The sequence below is a fragment of the Convolutriloba macropyga genome, chromosome 13 (genome assembly GCF_964194025.1).
Source record: "Convolutriloba macropyga chromosome 13, txConMacr16.3, whole genome shotgun sequence".
Taxonomy (NCBI): domain Eukaryota; kingdom Metazoa; phylum Xenacoelomorpha; order Acoela; family Convolutidae; genus Convolutriloba; species Convolutriloba macropyga.
In genome coordinates this window covers 24,669,248-24,694,828 of record NC_134480.1, presented here as the reverse complement: position 1 = coordinate 24,694,828, position 25,581 = coordinate 24,669,248, and the positions used below count along the sequence as shown (strand labels likewise).

The 25,581-nt window shown below is 31.4% G+C and overlaps 1 protein-coding gene across 3 annotated transcripts in view; it reads left to right on the top strand.

Moving 5' to 3' along the window:
* Positions 1-25,581, top strand: part of LOC142352042 (uncharacterized) — a 128,596-nt gene that overhangs the window by 40,873 nt on the left and 62,142 nt on the right. For 2 of the 3 annotated variants that reach the window (XM_075404387.1, XM_075404388.1), the window contains exons 6-8: positions 510-2,342; positions 5,953-6,324; positions 9,696-9,983. In XM_075404387.1, coding sequence (XP_075260502.1) covers positions 510-2,342; positions 5,953-6,324; positions 9,696-9,983 — 2,493 coding nt within the window. The remainder of the gene's footprint in view (positions 1-509; positions 2,343-5,952; positions 6,325-9,695; positions 9,984-25,581) is intronic. The other variant, XM_075404389.1, reaches the window with a different exon arrangement.

Genomic DNA, 25,581 nt, shown 5'->3' with positions numbered 1-25,581 from the left:
ATTTTTGAGCCAATTTTACTAAGGTGGAAATTTTGGGGTATACCTCTGCATCGTAATGCTCTGATTTTACATATAGCCTCAAATTTTACCTTTTTAAATACAGAAAATGGATGGTGGATGAAGATGGGCTTACGTTGTGTTGCAAAAGTTTAAATGCCACAAAATTTCTTTATATATAGCTAGAAGTTGACTTCTTTAACCATCAAGCATTTTCGAATTTTCAAGTTGCGTGTCTTAAGCTAGGATACATGACTCTGCAGAAGTCAGTTCAAAATTCTGACTAACATTTCGAACCGATGTGCTGTTCTTGAAGTATGTCCTAAGTCCTCGCCTTCAAGCAGAGTCAGTCAGCCTATACTTTGTCGCTGTCTCACAATATCCATGCAAGTGGTTCGATACCCCAATACGTTACTTTGCTCCAGCCTAAATTGAAACCCATTTTAGCTGCCAGATGTACATTTTGACAATTCTTTTATCATTAAAAACTTTTCAACGTTGCTTGTTTTTAGAACCGACCGATTCGCTTATCCCCACGTGAAGAAGAAGTTCTTCGTTTGAGGGCACAAGTCAAGAATTTAACAGCTGTTACCAAAGATCAAGAATGCCAAATTACTTTCCTCAAAAACTCAAGCCTTTCTCTTTCAAACAAATTGAAAGAAGTTAAAAAAGAAGACAATTCGACTCAAACTACTCAAACCGGAAAAAGTGAGCAACCGTCAGAAAAAACAGACAAGAAACTTCAAGAAGAAATCAAAGATTTGCGTAACTGTAAAGAATGTTTACTCAAAAAGGTTGAAGTTTTATCTTTGGCAAGAAGCGAGCAATTAACTGAAATTGCGCAACTTCAGGAAAAGTTAGAAGAAAGTCAAAAAGCCTTACGCAACGCTCAGTCACATAATAGGTCACCCGTCGGCAGGCTTAGAGGCGACAAATTTCAAGTATACCAGAAAACTAACGACAATTACAATTTTGATCAAGCTGAGCAAAGCTCCGAAAGTGATAACAATAATGATTTATTGAAAAAAGTTGAAAAATTAACAACACAATTGAACGAAACTAAAAATCGCAACAATCAACTTAACCGGAAGCTTGAAATTGAAACAGAAAAGTCATCAGTGCTTGAACGAAACGTGAAAAGATTGAAGGGTGAGCTCGAATCAAGTCAGAAATCTTATAATCATTTGAAGGAAGAATTGTGCTCGAGTGAACAAAAAGTGAAAGAACTTCAAAGCGAAGCCAATCGGAAAGTTTTAGCTAGCCGAAGGGGTCGTGATATGAGTGAAAATAGCTATTCCGATCAACAAATGAATCTAAATAAAAGGTCAATTTCTTGCAACGACGAAAATCATAAAGACATTGCCGCTAAATTAGTTGCGTCGGAGCAATCCTTAAAGATTTTGCAAGAGAGTTATGACGAAGAATCGAAACGTTCTGAAAATGAGGTCACAAAATTGAAACAGGAACTGTCAGTTATGGAAAATTTGTACGATAAGCTAAAATCGGATAATCAAAAAATGGACAACGGCGGCAAATCTACAAATATAACTTCAGACGAAAAATCGCAGAAACTTTCCGAAGCTTTAGAAACAATAGAATTAATGGAACGAAAACAAGCAATTGAGAAATTACGAGTCAAAAAGGCGTTCAAGCAATTGAATGACAGCCAAGCCAAATTGATTCGGGAAAACGCGAAATTCGCTCGAAATTTTGAAAAGCTGGACAAAGACTTGCAGGAAAAAGAGGAAACAATGAAAAGCTTGGAACAGGAAAATGAGAAACTTGGCAGGCAGAAAAAGGATTTGGAACATTTCATGGAAAAACGATTGAAAGAGTCCAAAGATGTAAACTTCCCCAAGCGCACCAATTTGAGCGAAAAGGGTGTTTTAGTCGCGTTGCCAACTTCGTATGAACAAAGTTTAGAACTTCAGATAGTTGATTTGAAAAACAGTTTTGAAAACGAAAAAGAATTTTTCAAAAGAATCGGCGAAATTTTCCCCAATTTGGGGCTCTTCAGCAATACTGAAATAAAACGAATTTTCAGGGAAAAGTTGACCGAGCTTAAAAATCTGCGCGATCGAGCGAAAGTTCTAGAACGTCAGATTTTGAAATGGGATAACCCGCGAGACACGCCGCAAGGTTGTGTGAACGAGTTTGTGGTCACTGCTTACCAACTTGCCGCGGTAGAGTACACGTGCGGTCTGTTGAAGCGGCAGATTGACTCTGGAAGTGATCTGGGTGATGTGGGAAAATCTGGGGAGACAAGGGGCGATGAGGAGATTACAAAGAAGATGCCAGTAGCACTTGTTAGGTGGAGTTCTTCTGAGTTGAACAAACAATTAATGGTAAGTTTTCTCAATTTACTTTTGTGGAGGTTAGGTGATATACACTTTACCAGCTTTTGAAACTCCTATTTGTTTTGAAGGAGTGTATTACTTTTATAACGAGCTGGTTAAATTTTACAGGCCACAAAATAATATTTACAATCTATTTTTTGAACAATATCTCTGATCATAAACAGAAATTTATACCATGGTGGAGGTTTGTTGACTAGATTATCTATTGAAATACGTATACTGTATTTACTGTATATGCTTGCCTATTTTTTGTTCAGTGAATATTGATAACTCGTCTATACTGTTTCAGAATGAAAAAAAAAACATAGCAGTTCAGGTCTTAAAATACAATCCGAAAAATTGAATGAAGAACTAAAATCTCGACTATCTGACCAGCAGACCAGATCACCATTACGAATAAAAAACAAACATATTTCACAAATTTTTAGAAAAACAGTAACGGCATTTAAAGTGTATACCTACACTTCCTGGATAATTGTGCTGAACACCATGCTTTTCAATCAAAACTGCTGCATGGCGAAGAAAAAGGTACTGGAAAACAAAAACAAAATTTTTTCTGGATATATGGGTATGCATCTATAGCCCGAAGCAGGCAAAACAAAAAACTAAATTAGTAAAAAACACGGAAGACTCGCTTCATCTTCCTGATGACAAGGTCTTCAAAACCAATGTTGTTATTCTATTACTATGCTCGTGAGGGCAGCATCAACCTCAAAAAACAAAAGAATTTGACAACTTGATTCTAGAAAAATTGAACGCGACAAAATTAGTGCAGAATATTTTTCACCTGGCATCAGAAACATGTTCACAAATCTAAGACACAAGCAGGGGCAAAAACAAATTAAAACATAATGTATATGATTTAAATAAGATCAAAAAATGCTTTAGTTTTCAAGCAAAAACCTTCTAAACCAAAATTATGCATATACAGTTTACCTGTTGACGCAAACACACACACTTGGAAAAGCCCCTAAAAATTGGCCCCTAAAAATTGAGAAGATTGAAAAAAAATCACAGATCCTGAAAAAATGATAATTTTTAATTTAAAAAATGTTAAAATTCCTCGAATTAAGATCTTTAAAACTATTTATTGTGGTTTAGAGCTAAGTGCTACCTCAAATTGAAGACTTAAGAAGAATTACTGACCCCTGAGGGTCCAAAAACTTGAAAATTTTTAAAAGTTAACAAAAATTTGAAGAAAACTGTCTAAAATTAATAACAATTTGCCAAAATTTCTCATCTAATTATCCTTAAAGATAATTTGCTAAGTCACTGAAAGCTATCCAGTGAGCCTCAAAAAATTTTTTTGGCTTCCATTGATAAAAAACTCAAAAACTGACAAAATTTTCCAAAAAGATCTTGGAAAAAATTGCAACAAATAAAACACATTCTTGTTATTAAAAGAATTTTTTTCAAAAAGAACAAGGATCATTACCTCAAAAACAGTCAAAAGAGCACTTCTAGCTTGCAAATGACTACTAAGAGCTTGAACAAATGTCAATTGAAATACTGTTTGCGAAAAGTCTCAAAAAACAAAAAAAACGCTTAACTTTGTGTTCAAAAACATTAAAAAGACTTTGTCATTCTGAATTCAGACGTTACCAGATTATTTAGTGCAATGAGCACTCTTAAGACTGCTAAAGTAATTTAGGGGCTTCTATCGCGAATCAATGCTCGCTGAGTTTTACCTGTTTATCCCGTTTCGAAAGCTAAAAGTCTTCAGATAAATGCCTGAAATTATATTTTTAAAAACATAGCAGGGCAAGTCCTGAGTTACAATCCAAAAATTTCAACGGAAACATAATTGCCTATAATTGTCGGAAACATAATTGCCTGAAACGGCAATCTAACAAGATACGAGGAACAACAATCAACAAAACAAACTAAAACAAAATTGTTTTCATTGATAAGAGTCTGAAGGTTTTACCGTAAAGGCCACATTTGATTCGTTCGTAAATACCCGTAAATCAACGCACAAGCCTCATAATTGGGTTTATAGGCCACTAAGTATAGAAAAAAACCAAATTATTTGAAAAAAAAATGCAATTTTTTTTTAAAATGTTAGAATTCGTGCTGTTAGTATCTTGAAAACATTTTTTGCCTCTCGAAACAATGCGTTACCCTGTAACCACAACCCGAGAGAAAGCTGTGTGACCTTGAGGCTGAGAAAACGCAAAAGATGACAAAAAAATTTTGGAAAAATTTGAAGAAAACAACAAAAAATGGTATCATTTTTAGTGTTTATGTATGCAATAGCGAGCCGTATAGCTCAAAAATTGACATAAAAAGTAATCATTTTTTGCAAAACACTATAATAAATTTTGAAAAACGTCAATTCAAGACTGATTGAACAACCAACTCCAAAATGGATGAAAAAGAAACTGGAAGAACTGCACCATTTTGGGCTTAAAATGACCCTTTAAACTTGAAATAAGGCCTTCCCAGCAGCTGCTTCATACTAGGCACTTGAAGGACTACTGAAGTTAGCTGGGCCTGCAATGAATCTTTATACGCACTGGGCTTCACCTGTTTGTCACTTTTTGAAACATCAAACTCACGAAAACTGTTTAAGAACGTCTCACAAAAATCTTATAGCAGGAAAAGTCCTAAAACAATTCAAAGATCTTTCATTGACTAAACGAAAAATAAGACCCAGACTGAACAATAAATTGCTTGGAAAAATCATCTCAAAAAATCCGATCAAAAAAGCCTAAAAAACAGTATAAATTGAAATCAAATAGCTGGATATGAAGAAAAAACCACAAGCGAGAGAACGAACTTTTGTTCAAATACCATTTCTCAATTTGCTTAAAATTATAGTGAAAAATTTTAACCTCACTAAACCATTCGCTTTCTCACTTCACTACTTGTTTCGGCCTGGCCAACATCATCACTTGAATTTGACTTCGGAAGTCATAAAAAGGTATGCACAAATCTTTAAAAAATGACAGCGCCCTAATGCATTTGAAGTTCTTTGAATTGTAAAAAAGACAGAACACAAATACAATACAATTTTCGGATTTAAAAAAGAGCACACCAATACAATCTAAATCTCTGAATGGTAAAAAAAGTTGGAAAGTGTCTAAAGAAATTTGCATGATTGGTGATATTTTTTTTGGAACTTTTTCTTTTTATTTTTGTTGATCATAAGGACAAATCCATATATTCAATTGATTTAAAAATCACAATTTTAAGGCAACCATCCAGGCTCGCACTCGATCCTTTCAGTGTTTTGTAAAATCTCCTTGACGACAGCAGAGACAAGTAAAAATAATTCGATATACGCTCAATACACTTATCAAGTAAATCACCCGAGATTTTTCATTAAAAGTCCTGGAATGCAACCTTAACTAAATTTTTACCCATCTAGTTTTTTTTTTAATTTTCAAAATAGTTTTCTTCGGGTAATGAAATATTGTAGTCCTTGTAATAAGTGTTTGACAATACTTTTCAATTATGAAAAAAGTAAAGAGCTATGATGTATATGGAAAAACTAACTTGAACAATTTATCGAATCATTAAAAAAAGTTATGAGGTAACTGTTTTGAAACCTTTGTCAACTTTTTACTGATCATGGAGTGGATTTGTAATTTTCAAGTATTTGGATCGGGAACTTAAACTGATCTGCGACGACACAACTTCTCAACATCAACAGAAACAACAACATTGTACTTTATTGCGGGAAAATTTAACGTCCTCATGTGGAGCAAAATCACCCTTGCTTCGATCACGTGATTTCACTGACGTCACAGCCAAGAGCCATCAGAGGTTCCAGCGTCCAACTTTTACATCATCATCATCTAGACGTCGTATTTTGGCCGAGCAACCCGAACGCGAATTTGGTCGGTTGCCGGCTGTTGGGGTTGTCGGGAAGCAACGAGATAGATCACCCCAATATCATCACATGGAATTAAATGTTCAGCGCAATTACAGAGTGTTGTATCAAAAAGAAGTGGGAACAGAATTGAAGGTTTTTAAAATGTGGTTGCGTGTTGTAGATGCGATATTTAGAAAAGGGTTATCACACTCAAAAACACAACTTCACTTTTAGCAGCAACACATTTTCACGTCTGTTCGCGTTTACATCAGTATTGCCAAGTTGTTCTGATAGTGCTCGTTTTTGCACTGATGGAATTAAATGTGAATGATTTATATTGAGTGCGTGTGTGCGTGTGCGTGTGTGTGTATGTGTGAGAGAGTGCTTGTGTGCGTGCGTGTGTGCGTGCGCGTGTGCGTGTGTGCGTGTGTGTGTGTGTGTGTGTGTGTGTGTGTGTGTGTGTGTGTGTGTGTGTGTGTTTGTGTGTGTGTGTATGTGTGTGTGTGTGTGCGTGTTGAAAATGGAAATGAATGGTTTTGATTGTTTTAAGTTCACTGATTTTTGAAAACTTGGAATTTTTTAGATAAAAACATGGAAGGCGCCTGTGTAGACTATTCTCTCTCTGATCTACTCAAATTAAACAGAAAAAAATAGTCAACAGAATGAGAATACCTCAACCGCTAGCTAAAAACAGACAACTAAAAAAAGATAATTCTATCAAATTATGCAAAAGATGATAATTTGCTCTCAAGTGTTGATTAAATTTTGTAAAAATGTCTTTAAAATCTATTCCAACTAGGTAAATTATCCAGAACTTCAAAACAAAAATCTCAGCAAAACAATGATTCCATGCCTAAGGGTCAATGAGAATCATCTAAGCAAAAAACATTGTAAAACAAAAAACTTGTTGTTTATTTGTTGTTTTTTTTTTAAAACTTAATATCAATTATCTTTATGTCGTAATAAAAATTGCCATTAACAAAAACAATTTGAAAAATTCTGTGCTTTTCAGGTTTTTCTATCTCTAAATATTAGACACGAGTGGAACCAATAACAGTGTTTTCAATCTGAAAATTATAAAAAAAGTTGCATAGTCAACAAAATTTTCGCAACCTTTTTTATCTTTATACTTTTTAAAACCATTGAACTGTCTAGCATATTTCAAAGAGTCCTGAGTCTAGTTGTCTTAGGTTGCAATTAGAAGTTCTCAGAAAAGTTCATTTTTATTTTCAAAATTGCCTATTGAGCGACTCAATTCAAGCAATACGCTTGTTTCAAGAGTTTTATCTAGTCGACATTGTTATTAAACACTTTGAATGATGTCAACGATTGGTAATGCTGAAAAATGCATCTAGACAAGCTGATCTTGAGGTTTCTCAATATTTTGAGCCCGACGAAAATCAAATTTGGATACGGTACTCGAGCAGGCAAAATTTTGTGTAAAAATTCACCAATTAATTGTCAGCAACTTCTCTTGAGAATAATCACTTACGATGATAAATATTTTTAGAACATCATCTGCTGCCGTTGTAAATTTTGGTGTTGTAAATCGCCTTTTTAAATATGCTTGTACGTTTAACTAGATTCTAGATTCACGGCGATCGGAACATAACGTGACATAATGGTGTCGGGACAAAATACCCAATACCAATATACCAACGTCACGCAATACCCAGATCGTACCCAATGTTCTCTCGGAATATTGAAACTACCAGAACAATTATTTAGCAAATTTTTTCTAATGCATTATTGATTATGCATGGTGGGCCACGGCCATGCCCCAACGGCCCGCGGGACTTAATATGAAACTATCACAAATGAACATGCGATTAAATTGTCGGCTTAATTATGAAAAAAATATGCTTGTAATACCGAGCGCGAATTTGTAATCGTATTATTGTTAAAACTTCGGAGGGAGTAAATTGGGTCGAATGGCATTGGGTACATTGGCAGATTGGATATTTTGGCATTGGGTATATTGTCATGTAAACAACATATTATAAGTGCGATTCAAATGTTAATAGAGCTTCACTGATCAGGCAGTAGAAAATCAGATTTCAGTTCTATTTTAGCCGCAACACTAAGTTAGTAAAGAAAAAAAGCGAATTTGAATTATAACAACTTTGAAAAATATTTGTTTCTGAATTTAAATTTATTTAACTAGTTAAACTTTTTAAAACCGGCTCTTTTCTTTTATCGCCCCCTCGCCCACGTTGATTTGCATCCCCACTTATACGTTTAACAGCATATTGATTGGATTACATTCACTCACATATACAATTCAACGGAAACTGCATTTACATTATAATGATGCAGCTAGGTTTTGAAGTTAACACTTATGTAACAAATTACAATTGGCCTATAATTTAGGCGGCAGTTGAATAATGCGTGGTTTTATCATTTCGATATTTGTGTTCCCCAATAATTGTTTCATCAAACTAAGTTATCAAGAGCAAAAATACCATCACTTTACCACTGATGCCAACATATTACTTTCATCAAGATGATTATTGATAAAAAAATTGAATTTCTTGCTAGGGATGCAAACAGATTGGCTACCGTTGTATGCTACCGTTAATAGGGTATCTCTTGATATCAAGTTTATTTGAGTTTGAACAACTCCTTGAAGATCCGATAAATATTATTAATTTGGAGCGCGCGATTTTTTGTGTGCACGAAAGTCTGGACATAGGTAACTTGCATACGAAAATTTAATTATGAAGCGCACTATTTTTTGTTTGGAGCGCACGAAAGTCTAATTATGAACACGTTTGAACTCCTTGAAAATCTGGAAATAGGCTCTTTTGAACGCACGAAGAACTCACGAACAATTTTTAACGTACGAAAGTCTGGACATAGGCAATTTCCGTCTGGGAGGGTCTGGACATGGTCAATTTCCGTCTGGGACGTTCTAGACATATCAATTTTTGGTGTGGGACCTCACCCTGGGTATATAAGGCTGCGGGGGGACTGCAAAAACAGAAAAGAGCCGTTAAATCAAGTTTTGGTCAAAAATTCGAGTTCACGTTTTCAAATAAAATGTTAACTCCAGTTTTAACATACGAAATGAAATCTATGATGTGAAGTGAAACTTATAAAGGGATAAAAGCTAAAACTGAATTCTGGAGGAGTATTCGGCGGCGTGATAGCCGAAAGGTAAGGTGTGTGACAGGCCAATGATCGTTAGTTTGATACCTTCACTCCGTGAAGCTGTCTGTGAGGATGAGCACTCGCTTAACCATAGCTTCAGTTGCAATAATGGTACCACGTGAAAGTTTCAGACGCTGAAAAAGTGGCCATAGTCACCAAAAAGAGCATTCATACTTGCTCACAAACTTATCACAAACTTATCGGGATTAATAGAAAAAGACAGCTCAGAACAGGCTACTGATAATGCACTTCGGACTGAAAGCATAATGCTGCTTCGCTGCGATTACGCCGAAACACAATTAATATAATATTAATCAGAATGTCATCTGGACAGCAATGAATTGGACAAACTGTTTTCAGTAAATTTTGTTTAGTCCTTGGACGATAAACCCGACTTGTTACTGTCCAAGTTACCTCAAATAACCCAGAATTTGATCACAAAGTGCCAAACTGCCCTGGAGCACCTGCATTCAACAGTCGACAACCCCCAAGGTCAAAAGGACTGCAAGTTGTACTGCGTGGAGTTTCTTCATGAACTGATTCGGGACCTGCGGTGTGAACGGAAACTGTTTTCAGACGCTGTCAATCAGAGTGTTACTTCAGCTCAGTTTGCAGAGTCTTTAACTGCTGATATTTTGCATATTGTGTCTTCAAGCAAAGAGGTAGGCAACTAAACTTTACGTTTACCAACTAGACTGATTTTTGATTTCCTATTTCATTTCTATTTTTCTGAGAATATTGGAGAGAAAAGCGCAATTACCTTCTGCGCAATCAGACACTACTCTTTCGATTTTTGCTGCCCGAAGTATAAGGTTGAATTACTTTCTCCCTGATCTTATAAAAATATACTAGGTAAGGGGGTGCCAGGATTTAACTTCAAAAACAAGATTCTCGAAGACGTTGGATTTTGAATGTTCGAAGTTTTTGTAGTATTGCTAATTGGATAATTGCCGCCGCAATTACCGATACTACAGAGAATATAATTATTTAACCGTCGACTTTGTGAACACTTTAGACTTAGTCTAAACTGACGGAATATTAAGAGAGAGCTATGCTGCATGAAATGCGTTGAGTGAAAGAATACATTATTCATAGCCCAATACTGCTGTGTATTATTTAATACACTATATAGGCTGGCGGCTGATTCACTGCCGCTATTGATACGCGTATTAAATGAAGGATACTGAAGCTATCCAGGCCGCTCTTCACAGCAGCATGTCTGAAACGAATATATGACTAAAGACGAAAACTAGTCGGCAGTAGTGGATAAAACAAGGGATTCAACCACCAGTAAAATTTGTCCCTTTCTCCTAACGCTAATCGCGCATGTCGAATCGGGCCAAATTTTACTGTTTGTTGAATCTCATGTTTTATCCACTTCTATATATTAGCTCTAAATTCAATAAAAAAATCAATTAAAATCAAAAATAAAAACAAAAAATCATAAAATCAAATCAAAATTTACATTTCACTCTTTAAGAGTGATTCACTCTTATTCGGAGTGATCCCCAGTAGAAAAGATCGCTCTTTTTCGCTCTTAAAGAGTGAATCCCTCTTTTTTGATATTTTTTCTTTTTTATACTTTTTATTTCAAATTATCTATACTTTTCAATAAATTTATATTTTCTTTTATTTTATCTATATTTATTCCATTCTTAATAAGAAATGATACAAAATTATAGTATTTACATGAACAACTTTCCTCTGTTTGGTTAATAACTAAAGGACTTACAGCTCTAGGACTTTGCCAACTAGGATTAATTGTTTTATCCGCGAAGCGGTTACACCGATCAGTTATATTTCTACTAAATCCTCTAGTCAATTCTATATCTGGATGTTGTTTCTTTACATGAGCCCGTATCCCATCATATCTCACAACAGAAGTACAATACGGACAATTAACTTTAGCTGAAGTACAACTTCTACATGTATACTTACCCTCATCAAAATTATTTAGTGGTTTTATATAATTACACTTATTACAACATCTAGTTAATACTTCTGAGCTGGGGTTAAGATTAGGGTTAGGGATAAGGTTAGGGTTAGGTTGGGGATAAGGTTAGAGTTAGGGTTGGGGTTAGGATCTGAGTTAGAGTTATAGTCATAGATAGACCCAGAACCAGAACTAGAGCTAGAACCGGGGTTAGAACCAGAACCAGAACTAGAACTAGAACTAGAACTAGGGTTAGAACTAGAGTTAGAAATAGGGTTAGAACTAGAACTAGGGTTAGAACTAGAATTAGAATAAGAATTAGAACTAGGGTTAGAACTAGAATTAGAACTAGAACTAGATTCATTTTTTAAAGAACAACCCCATGGGGAAAAATCATTAGCACAAATACCACTTAATATTATATTACCACACATACATTTATCAGTTTTATCTTTATGAAATGATTCATAATGATATTTTAAAGAAGCAATGTTTCCTTATTTATAGTTACACTCTAAACATTGTAAAAGCATTTTTAATAGATAAAATTATCAGTGAACGAACTTTGTTCGTGGTTTACCAAACTGCTCAACGGAGTTGTTTTGCAAATTCGCAGATAATATTAGCTATGCTGTAGAATCGGTGTACAAACTTTGTGGATAATATTTAGCGATGATTTCAATTAAATCTTTAGTATTATCTTTAGATGTGATACACTCTGCTAAATATTTATTTCCTAAAGTATTGAGTGTATTAGTTTTACATCTCTTATCTAAGATCAAATCAAGGTCTAATTCTTTTATCTTTAACAAAATTTATAATCTCTTCACTAAATTCTTCATCATTTATATGTAGTTTGTTTAAAAACTTTCCTCCTTTTCTATTCAAAATTTCCATCTCTTCATTGACGAAGTCACAGTTACACTGATCAGTAGACGAACTTTGTTCGTGGTTAACCAAACTGCTTCCCTGATCAGTATAACTGCTTCCCCGATCTATATATTCCTCTTGGATCATGGAACCTGCTTCGCAGATCGAGGAATCGGATTTTGTCCGTGTTTCATCTTCCAACTCTTCTCCATCTCCAACATTAACTAATGTATTTACTCTACTCAACATTGTGCTTGCTCCCATTGCTACAGTTCCAGCATTTCTTGATATTGAATCAGGATAAAAACAATTAAATAAAAATAAACCTGTGCCTATAATTCCACCAATATTTGATAAAATTTTCATACCCTTTCCATTAATCATCTCTTTTGTTAAAACATCATTCTCAATTTTAATATTATTTAAAGTAAGAAGTTTATTAAAATAAAACTGATAATTATCATGATTATTTACATTTCTATCTGTTGCATTAATCATTAGTGGTTTCATATATGCTATAAGTTTATTTATATCTTCTCTTTCTAAATCATCTTTTAAACTAAGAGCTTTTAAATCAAGGAAGCCAACTCTTGAATCATACATCATTGTTCTATTAGTACTAATAATAATAAAAGTATTTTCCTTTTTATTATATTATTATACCATAAAGAAGTTCATCTGACATTCCATGTGTACAATTATAATATTTACTATTTAATTCGCTAATTATTTTTTATTGAAGTCATGTTCACATTTATATATCTCATTAAAGTTTTTAAATAGGTCAGGTCCATTATAAGTTGTTATATAAATAGTATCACAACTCATTCTTGCTGTATTAATTATTTGAGCTGGTTTATGACACATTACAATCATTTGAATATTATAATGTCTACCTTCAGTAAAATAATAACCTATATCCTTATTTAACCTATCACCCATATCATCAAGTACTATTACACAATTTTGAAATTTGTGCATATTATTTTTTGTGATCATATTTATATCACATTTATTAAACCCAGTATAAAACTTATTAGATTCAGGATCTATCCAGTCTCTGTCATCTTTACAAACTATAACTATGGACCTGTGGTCTTGATCTTGAACTTGATCTTGATCTTGAAATTGATGTTGAACTTGATCTTGAACTTGATCTTGAACTTGATCTTGAACTTGATCTTGATCTTGAACTTGATGTTGAACTTGATCTTGAACTTGATCTTGAACTTGATCTTGAACTTGATCTTGATCTTGAACTTGATGTTGAACTTGATCTTGAACTTGATCTTGAACTTGATCATGGTCGAAGTATAACTTTAAGTATTGTCTAATAAAATATGTTTTACCCGTTCCAGTTCCACCATAAACAATAGTATGTAGTGGTGACTTTTCATATTCAAATCTAACTAGACTCCTATTCATAAATCCACCAAAGTTTTCTTCTAGTTTTGTATATTTACTTCGTCTTGAATCATATATTATATAACAAATTCCAATAATAATAATAATAATAATAATAATAATAATAATAATAATAATAATAATAATAATAATAATAATAATAATAAAAATTGCACTACCTGTTTCCATTTTTATAGAATAAATATAAGTTTGATTTAGATTTAGATTTAGACTTAGACTTATAATTAGACTTAGATTTAATAAATTTATTATATAAAAATGCTCATCCTAACTTTTGAGGAATTCAATAATAAATTTAATATTGATAATATTGCTATGAGTGATATCAGAATATAAGATATAGGTAAAGATATAAGTCTAACACCAATTGAGATTGTAATGAGAGATGATAAACCAGAAATGGTAAGTGAACCTAACTCTAACATTATTGTAAATCTACATCCAACTGAAGGTACACATTGGGTTTTAGTTATAAGAAGAGAAGGTGGTCCAACATATTACTTTGATAGTTTTGGTGTAGAAACTCCACCTTTATTTTTAGAAGAATATGTTGATCTAGGCTCTAATGAGAGAATACAACAATATGATGAATCTTATTGTGGGGCTTATTGTTTATACATGATCTATCTTATTGATAGAGGATTTAGAATTAAAAGTGCTTAGAATATTCTAGTTAATCAATGTAAATATCCAGGAATATATAATGAGTGTTCTTGTTTAAGTTGTAATGTTAATCAGGGAACCTGCTTCGCAGATGATAATGATAATGATAATGGTAATGATAAGGATAATGTCATTGATAATGATAATTATAATGATAATGATAATGAATATGATCTACGAAGTAGCTTTGCTAATAATGATAATGTAAATGATAATGTTAATGATCTACGAAGTAGCTTTGCTAATAATGATAATGATAATGTTAATGATAATGATAATGTTAATGATAATGATAATGTCATTGATAATGATAATGATAATGATAATGATAATGATAATGATAATGATAATGATAATGATAATGATAATGATAATGATAATGATAATGATAATGATAATGATAATGATAGAGATAATTTTATATTTCTATTTGATGAAAAATATCAAAGGAGTAAATTTAATAGGAATAGCAATAGTAATAGCATTAGTAATAGTCCTACTAATAATATCCGTGAAGCGGTTTAACCGATATCTGTAAACATAAATGATGATCTATATTTATGGTTAAATGATGATGATATAATTACTGAAGCCGCATTCTCAGATAACTTTAGATGTATAATATCTGGTCCTAGTGAATGTAGTAAGACATCCTTATTGAAAAATCTAATTCTAGCTAGTATATGCTTTGATAAGCTATACATCATTGGACCTACTGTTGATCAGTACCATGGTATAGAAAAAATAAACCCAAAAGCAGATGTTGAATTTATTGAAGATATAAAAGATTTACTATCTCCTGATAAACTACCCAAAGACTCAAAGAAACTAATGATATTTGACGATGTTAGAGCCAAAGAACCAGTTATGAATGAATACTTTTGTAGAGGTAGACATAATAACTGTAATATGATATATCTTAATCAAAACCTGTTCTCTCTGGATAGGCAGAGTGTTAGAGAGAACTGTAATCTATTTATTTTATTTGAACAGAGAGGTAAAGTCCTAGCATCGATATATCAAGATTTCTTTAATAATGTTGAACTTAGTTATAATGACTTTGCTAATATATGTAATAAGGTATGGAAAGAGCCTTATAATTATATTGTCATTGATATAAATAAAAATAAAAATATTAATGGTAAACTAAGAATGAATTGGGATCGGAGAGTTTTGTAGTTTAGTTTATGTGTAAGTCTAAGTCTAAGTACAAGTATCAGGGAACCTGCTTCGTAGATAAGTGTAAGTACAAGTATCGGGGAACCTGCTTCGCAGATAAGTGTAAGTGTAAATCAGATCAACGAAGTTGTTAACACAGATGTAAAGTAAAACTTAATACATCACCATTAAAGTCTATAGGTCTTCCATGCTCATCTTTAATATGAAATTCAATATATTCTATTCTATCTTTAGTTACATTTTGATATAAGATATTAGTTGGTATAATATTTATCAAGGAATCTGGTGGTTCTGTTAGATTAAAAGTATATAATATATCTGTATCTTTACCATTATCTTTAGCTCCAGATATAATACTACAATGAATGTTAATATTATTGAAACCCATAATATCAATAATTTTCTGAGATTTATATCTACCTTTTTTATAAATTATTTTTCTAAATCCTAGTAATGAGGCTAGTGAGTTTTCTATATCAAAGCTGATTGCTCCTTGTTTTATTTCCATTAAACATTTCATCGTATTCTTATCAGGTTCTATTATAACATTACCATCAGTTTCTTCTTTTATTAATTCTGCTATGTCAGTTAACTCATATGCTCCCGGTGTAATAGTTGAATATAGCAACGGCATTCCTTCATAATTATAATTAAGTATAGATGTAATGTTTGGGCTTGAGGTAGAGATAGGGTTAAGGTTAGGGTCAGACCTAAGAGCCCGAGGTAAAGCTTCATCATCTTCTATAACAGTACTAGCATATAAGAATTGATTGTTTCTCCTATTCACATTAAGCACTGAATTATAAACAGATAATCTAATTAAACCTAATTTTGTTGTATTAAGTATAGGTTCACTAAAGCTAAACTTTTCTGTTGGTTTTATCAATCTAAAGTTAGGTGTATACTCTTCTTTAGTTTTAGTTAAAGCTTCGTGTATATTTTGTAGTTCATATAAAATCAAATTGTCTGTCATTTTTTATCTAATAAAAATGGATTTTAATTTGGATACAACTTAGGGTTATAATAATGATATACATAAAAGTAAGATTGTAAAATATAAACCTAATAATCTAGCAACAATGAATACGGTTAATACCAATTATAATATCATACTCAATAGAGAAGAGAATCACTTAAATTTGCGTGATTCATATCTAGAGATGGAGTTTGTTGTATCAGATGATGCTGGTGGTGTATTTGCTAATGATGCTAATATCAGGTTAGTTAATTATGGTATGATGACTTTGTTTAGTTCAATTAAGCTTGAAACTAGTGGTGGTAGGACTATTGAATATATAGATCATTGTCATCCTAATCTATTGATGTATAAGTTATTAACTAGTACTGATGATGAATATGAGAGTGGTTTTGTTAGAAATCAGGGCAATAGAGATAGTCAACTTAAAGGTGACCATATTGCTGCAAAACGAGGACATATGTATATGATGGTTAAGATGAGTGATCTATTTTGTTTTGTGAATGATTTAGAAAAGATTATATATGGTTTAGGATTTAAACTAATATTAAAAAGAAATAATAATGATAGAGCTCTATATACAGTTAATGCTAATCCTGGTGCAGTTGCTAATGATGGTAATATAGAAATGAGAGATATATCATGGTGTGTGCCTAGTATTGATCCTAGTATTGATAATAGAATTATTGTGCAAAAGGGTTTAAGTAAAAAGAATAATGTAGACTTTAGTTATTATGAAAGAAAGACATTTTATAAGAATGTACCCAATGCTACTAACTTCTTGTTTGATCTAGGTATGGAAAGTGGTATGGAAAGACCACAATATATTATAGTTGGTTTTGAAAATAATAATGTTAATGAGCAAACTCATGATGCAAGTACATTTGATGTAATGAATGTTACTGAATGTTATTGTAAGATTGGTAGTGAGTTTTATCCCGAGGATAGAATAAATATTAATTATGGAACCAATAATTATAATGAGGCTTTTAAAGAGATTGTTAGCTTTAATAAAGATTATAATGGGCTACCACATAATATAAAACCATATATAAATCATAGAACATTCAAAAGTAGTTATAGAATATATGTATTTGATACTAGATATCAAAGGGATCATATATGTCCCTAACCAATACAACTTAATTTTAAATTTAGTGCTGCAGTTGCAGATGTTATATGTCATGCATTAGTATTAACTAGGAAGGTTATTAGTGTGAATAGTGATGGTAATAAGATGGTTGATATTATATCATAGTTATAATTTAAGTCAAAGATATAACTCTAGCGATAATTATAATTTTAGATATAACTCTAGCGGTAATTTATAATTATAGTATAATATAGTTATTGTTATAATTATATACTTTTACTTATACATAACCATATACTTATACTTATATTTATAGCTAGTCAGCTCTATTGTGTTACTCTTGTTAATACCCAACTATTTCTTATTAGTATTAACAAAACCGTTAGCAAAAATAATATCTAATTTCTTTTTTTCTCCAGAGCTAAGCCTCCAGCTTCAAGCTTAATCTTAGGCTTAGGTCTAACCTTGGGCTTAGGCTTGGGTTTAGGCTTAATAATAACAAAGGGATTATACTTTTTAACTTCCATTATTTTTTTTATATATAGAAATGAGTCTTTTAAATAAGTTCAAAACTAATTCATATTGTGTTGGAGGTAGACATTATAGTGGTACTGTTAATATAAGATGAGCTATTACTTCAAAAGGAACTAAGATGTTAAAAGGTAATTGTGTTTTATGTAGAAGGAATAAATCAATGACAGTATCTGATGCAACAATAGAAGCAGAAGGACTTAAAGATTTCTTTAAAAGTGTTGGTAAAGCTACGGTTAATTTTGGAAAGAAAGTTGCTAATAATCCAGTAAGAGCATTAGAAATAGCAAGTAAAATAGGAAGTGCAGCTGCATCTAGGAACCCTAAAGCAGCTCTGGCGGCTACACCTGATTTAATTAAATTTGCAACTACTGGTGAAGGTGTAAAGGTAGTACAAAAAGGTAGAGGGTTATACTTAGGTACAAAGAAGAGATAATTATTTGATTATGATTATAATTATGTTTATATTTATGTTTATGATTATGTTTATGATTATGATTATGACTATGATTATGATTATATCCATGATTATATCTATGATTATGTTATGTTTATGATTATGATTATAGCTATGATTATGGTTACATATTTATCGACAAATATTAATACTAATATTATTATTACTAAAAACATTGTTATTACTAAGCACTAATATCCTTAATCTAAAAAAATACTCAACTTATTCTTCTTGTTCTTCTTATATTCTTCATATAACTTAACAAATTCATTATACTTATCATTATCTATTTTTTTATCATTCATTGATTTAGTATATAGTTTATTAAACTTATCACTAAACTGTTTACTTAAAATATACATTTGTGAATACTTTGTAATTTTATTTCTAATTTTAGTATTAATTGTTTTTGATAATGAACCACAAACAGTTGCTGTAGCAAAAGCTGTTGGTATAGAATAAGCTAATCCTATACCTGTTAATGAAACTGATGTTGTTGTTGCAGTTGTTGCTATTGATGATAATACTATTTCTGTTATCTCAGCTATGTTAATATAATTCTTATATCTACCTAACTTCTTATTATAGTTATTAGTTTCAGTTTCATAATAATTTCTAATATCTTTTATAATGTTAATATTATTGTTAATTTTATTATTAGCGTGTATCTTTTCGTTTATTAATCTTTCTGATACTGATGAGAAATCTGGATATAGTAATCTCGCACTCGGTGCAGTTGGATTGGTCATTGCTTTGCTTATTTTCATTAGTAAAAATTCTTTCTATTTCTTTCATTATATCTTCTTGATTAAAACTATAATGCATCTCAAGTCTGTCTTTCTCTTTATTATCAAGTAACTTACTTTGTAAAAGTATAGCAATTATATATTGTACTATAACACCTCTAAGAAATTTATTGTATTCTTTCATTTCTATCAGACTGTTAGTAAACATTTCATCTAGTTGTATGTTAGTGATATTCTGATTAAACTTATTATTATCAAATTCTTGCTTTAATTGATTATATTTAGAGATACTATCTGCAGCAACATTATTACAAAACTTAACAGTATTTCTGACTCCAATTGTTGATTCAATAAACTCATTAATTAGTTCTTCATTAACTTGTGTTTCATTTACTTGTAATGTTTTAGTTGTAACTTTATCAAAGTCACTCTTTCTTAGTTCAGTTATGTTTCTACTTAAAATGTCTATTCTATTAGAAGAGGATAATAAGTTATTGTCACAATACTCTTTATTAACAACATCTTTTTCATCTATCGGAGGATGTACATTTGTAATTTTATAGGTATCCTTCATATCAATATTATCATTATCTTCTAAGAATAACCCCCGAGCCTTACTTAGTGTTAAGTTGTTTGTTGATGTTGATTTATGTTTAGCCTGATTGAATCTATTTCTTGTCATCTTTGTATTTGTTTACATATAATTAGAATAATAATTAGTCTTGTAATTAGACTTATAATTAGTCTTACAATTAGACTTAGACTTAGAATTATAATTAGACTTAGGACCGCAGGTCTATATTTAATGATTCCAAAACCTTATTATTAGATTCAAAAACAAACTCGGATTTCAATAGTTCCTGTTCATAATATTTGCCTTCTAATATCTCTCCATTAATATCTTCTATTTTATATGTTGGTGGATGTGTTTTTAGAACTTCATTCACTTTAAACAATTCTCTATTGCAATTAGAAGTGTAACCTTTAGAGAAGATATTAGGTTTATCTGCATTTCTAACATAATCACCAACTTTAAATTTTGGTGTTGCTTTGGTAGAATTAACATAGTATTTAAATTTATCAGGATTATTAGAAGCGTCAACTGGTGTCATATTAATTGTTGAGTGAATGTTATTGTTATATGTTACAACAGCATCATTTAATATATTTACCCAATTACCATCACCATTGATGAACATAGGTTTATTTATTATATGTAATAATGTTCTATTGAATCTCTCTATGAATACAGCCTTTAAATCACTATAAGTAGAATATAGCTCTATCCCTGAAGCGGCTTTGCCGGTTCCATATTCTTTAAGTAAAGATTTAAATGTTTTATTGTAAAATTCACTACCTCTATCTACCCATAAATTCTCTGGTTATCGTCGTTGTGATAGGATTGTTCTAAAACCATTAGTTATAGATAAACCAGATTTATTCTTTAATGGAATAGCCCATGCATATTTTGTGAATATATCTTTAACTGTTAATATAAACTTATAAGTATTATTGCATTTACTTAGAGATGACTTATCAATTAAATCAGCTGACCATGTTTCATCTTTCTATAATTGTATTATTCTTTCTCTTCTAAACGTTGTTATTCAAGGATTGAATACTTCTTTAGCTAGTTGTTGTTGTTGTTGTTGTTGTTGTTTTTCTATCGTTTTATTTATGGAAATAGTCATCTGCGAAGCAGGTTCCCTGATAGCTTCGCTCATTTACCATAGTTAAAAATAAAATTATCTAATTGTTCTTGATTAATAATATTCATAGATAATAGTTGCTTAGAAATATCTAGCATTTCATCATATAATCCATCATGACCAGCTTTTGTTTCTAGTATTAATAATTCTAGTCTTCCTATTAAACTATTTGGATCTGCGAAGCAGTTTCCCTGATCCACATAGTGGTGGCAACTTCGTTGAATATTTGGGTCTGGATTGCTATTTAATCCCCTACCATATACATCATCTTTTGCCCCCATTATACGTTTTATTGTTCTATATCTAGCACTTTTCTTATCCCCTTTTCCTAAATCATATCTAATATCCTTTAAAAACCTTTTAATTTTGTTTTCATCTTCCTCAACCTTATCATCATATGTTACATTTGATTTAGTAAGAAAATCAGTAAATCCGTCTGAAAGCTCATATACATTATCCCTAACTAAAAATGCACCCTGCTCTAGAGTTATATCAACACCATTCATTTTATATCTCCTACTAGGTAAATCTACGAGATCTAATTTTAATTGAGGATTAGTTTGAGCCCCCATGTCATGAAGAAGTTTGGCTGTTTTTGTATCAACATAAACTGGTGCTATATCTTGAGTCCCCTTTAACGTTTCACCAATCTTGGAAGCAGTTTATTGAACCCGAGAAGCGGTTTCACCCATCTGCAAAGCAGTTTCATTAAACTGGGAACCAGCTTGCTCGATCATCTTAGTTTGTTTATCTAACTCTTGATTTTGCTAATCTATTGCTCTTAATCTTTGTTCACCTAATGCTAGATTCCGTTCAGTGTTTTCATTTAAAGTTTTAGTTAAAGGATCGAATAACTCTTCTATTTCACCATAATATTCTTGTTGTTTTAATTTATCTTCTAATCTATTTCTTCTGTTTTGTTTTGCTAGATTGTTTAATTCTATAAGTTTATCTAGTTTAGTCATTTTATATGTATTGAAAAATTATAATAAGAGTAAAAAATGGATAATGAAAACAGCTTCTCTCTTAATCTAAAAAGATGTTTAGCTTGTAAAAGACGTTGTAATACTATAGATGAGTTTATTGATCATATTAAGGAACCAAATCATGATGATTTAATCATTTCAACTTATTCTAAATATGTAGATGGGGCTGGGAAGATAATAAAATTTCTAGAATATAATAAAAATATAATAGCTGGAGCTACACTACATAAGAATACAATCATGGGAGACACTATGGAAAAATATATGGCTCAGATAATGATTTATAATATACTAACTACCAACCATATGGATGTAATGAATGAATTAGGTCTATAATTATTTGTTATAAAAGTTAGCCAAGCTCGTTATATAATATAGTAGCAACTTCAATTAACTTTCTATCATCATTAATGGTTAGTTCTAGAATATTATTAACCAGTAGGTCCTTGTCTCCATCTAATGATGCTTGGTGGATCATTTTTATTAAATCTCTTTTGAATAGATATATATTCTCATCATGAGGATAGCTTTTATTATTATTTACATAAAATCTTTTATCATCAAATGTGTTTAGACTTATCTTACTTGTTTTTGTTGTTATCATGTTATCACCAACTTTTTGTATTCTACATTCATCTACACTTCTCTCTATGTTATACATTAGTGCATTATAATACTCCTCATGTTTAGCATTGTTATAATTCTTTATTCCTTTCTCTTTAGTTTTATTGGGGTAATCTTTAAAGCTATATGTCTTTGGTTTTAGTGCCACAAACTCTTGTATCATCTTACTTCCCATTTCATGTTTGAATTTACCAGGAACTTTATTATTTGTTTTGATTGGAGGCTCTAGATTAGTTAAATCCATGTGTTCATTGTCGACAATACCTTCAGTAAAACTTAATACAAAACTATCAGTATCCATGTAATGGAGTTGTAGATCTTTGAGAGATGGTTAAAGAATATTATAGAATACATCATACATGTGTAATTTGCTTAATTCTAATATAGTAACACCTACATATACTGGAGAATCATATTCTATTTTTTTCTTTATATATTCAATTTGACTATAATCCTTATATCTAGTTATATTCTTATATGTTGGTTTACTTATACTTTTCATTATCTTTTCTTCATCATGCAAGAACTTGCTTTGAAAGAAGTGTAGAGGATTCATGCGCATTCTTCCATATAATGAGTTATTCATTAGTTTCCTTACATCTTTCTCTGCTTCAGTTTTAGCTGTTGCTCTTTTGTTAGTGTTGTTTTGGATATAATCTCTACATATGTAGTCTTGTTTAAATTTAATTACTCTATGTATTTTTGTTACTTTTACTCCCATCTTAACATAGAAGTTCAACATCCTATAATGAACCATATATTCTGTTTTGTTGTTTTGATCTAAGGTTAATTTCTCGGATCTTGCTTTACTTTTCTCTCTTTGTCGGTATCCCAATTCATTATCATTTATCTTTCTCTTATTAGGCATTAGTGCTAACTGTTCTGTTCTCTCTTTACATTCATTAGTATAATCAATATCACAAACTATATAGTAACCATGATCACTATCATCTGGAGTATTCAAAATTGTACCGAGGAACCCGCTTCGTAGATCTCAAGTAATAGTAGTAAACTGGAAATCCTTATAAGGTAACTTTTGCATCATTGCATAATCATATAGGTTGTTTGCGTCTATGTACCATATGGTCTTACCATCACTGTTATCTATATATCTATCACCCATTATTCCACATATACCACCTCTCTTTGCTCCAACAAACTCATCTAGCATTTGTTTATCTTGTAATGTATCTAATGTTACACCACTTGACATTAACCAACAATCAAAACTATAACCTGGGAGACTAACGTAATGTAGTGGATTGAGCTTGAATTCTTTCATACTTAGTTTAACATATTCATTCATGCAATAGTCTAATATTTCCACCTCATTCTGTAAATACTCTATAGTTAGATATTTTCCAGTTTTATGACTGTTTTCAATATTAAAGTTATCTACTTCTTCTTGTGTTGGTAATTTATTATGTAGTGAGGATTTGAAGTCTTCTATTTTTAGATTACCTATAAGATTATTATAGGTAGCTGTGCTACTATACGACTTGGTCGTGGTTCCCAATGACTCTAAACCAAAGCATTCATATGGATTTAATGTTTTAGTTTTACATCCGTATATCTTTGCCATTTGATCTCGAGGCATAGCTAAGAAGCTATAACTGTCTAAGAATTTGAGACAACCAATGCTAAACATCTTAGACTTACCAGCAGCTAGTGGTATTTTATCTACTTTTCTTTTATCATTATTCTGTTTGAAGAGTTCACTGTATAGAAGGTTGAAGTCATAGCCAGAGCCATTATGGAATATTACTGGAATGAAGTTTTGTTGTTTGTATCTTAGATTACATATTTTACATGCTGGTCCTCTATATTTACCAGTTTCATGACAATGATCTCTTACTTTATTAATACATGTTTGCTGCAGATATGACTGGTGTTATTAGTTTCATGATATAATTTATCTTCTTCTGTGAATATCATCTTTTCATTATGTTTGAAATTATTCTCAGTTTCTATTTCTAACAGATCTCTAGCAAATCTTTTGATGCAGCCTGGACCAAAGTAGTGTTTGAAGTTACCTTGCCAGGTGTAACCCACAGCTTTTGGAATATGTTCAGCTATTACATATTTACAATCATTAGTTGTAACTTCAACAATGCAACATTCTATATCGGCAGTTATAATATTTTTTGTATTCTGATGTTTGTGTTCATTTACAAAGGTAATATGTTTTTTCTTAGGACAAACAATCTCTGGTTTGAATGAGGTGCTGCATTCGTGTTTATCATACTTAATTTGTGAGTTAAACCAATAGGTACACCTATCGCAATAAAAATATTTTATGTTATTTTTATTTGGGCGAACTAACAGGGTTTCTATGTTTTTAATTAGAGCACAGTATTCTATTTGACCATTACTCCAAACTAGTTTTCTTACATCTTTTCTATCTTTGTTAAAATCATCCACTTGTTTAATTAATTCTATTTTACCATTACCACAAGGTGTGTATAACCAAATATTAATATTGCATAATTTCTGTATTCTTAATATATATCCAAAGTCATCTTCATGTTGTTGTTTTGGTTCAATTAGTTTATCTACATATTTACTTTCACGTGTTGCATTAACTATGACTGGATATAGCCAAGCAGTAACAGTTAGTTGCAAGCAGTTGTATTTGGAATTGCGTATATTTAATATCGATTTAGAGTTTTTGAGATCAGCTGGTAAATCTATATAGCTACCAATAGATGCTTTAGTTGGTTCAATGTTTAATTGAATACTTCTTATTCCAAGAAACTCGAAATCATAACCATAACCTTCATATGTTTCCTTTTCGAAGTTTAGCCAATCCGCGAAGTCTCCATTTTCATAAATCGCATTATTATTAATGTAGTCAGTATTGAAAAATATTTTTGCAATCTTAGCGTCTTCTTTGGTTCTCTTCTTATAATCACACTCGACTGTAATCTTATATTTAAAACTCTTAACTCTACGAAACTGGTAGCAGTTTTTAATTTCTTCTAAAGAGTAATTAGTTGCTTCATCTATATCTTCAATGTAATTCCCACCTTTATCAGTAATATAAAATTCTCTCATGTTCTGACTTGAGT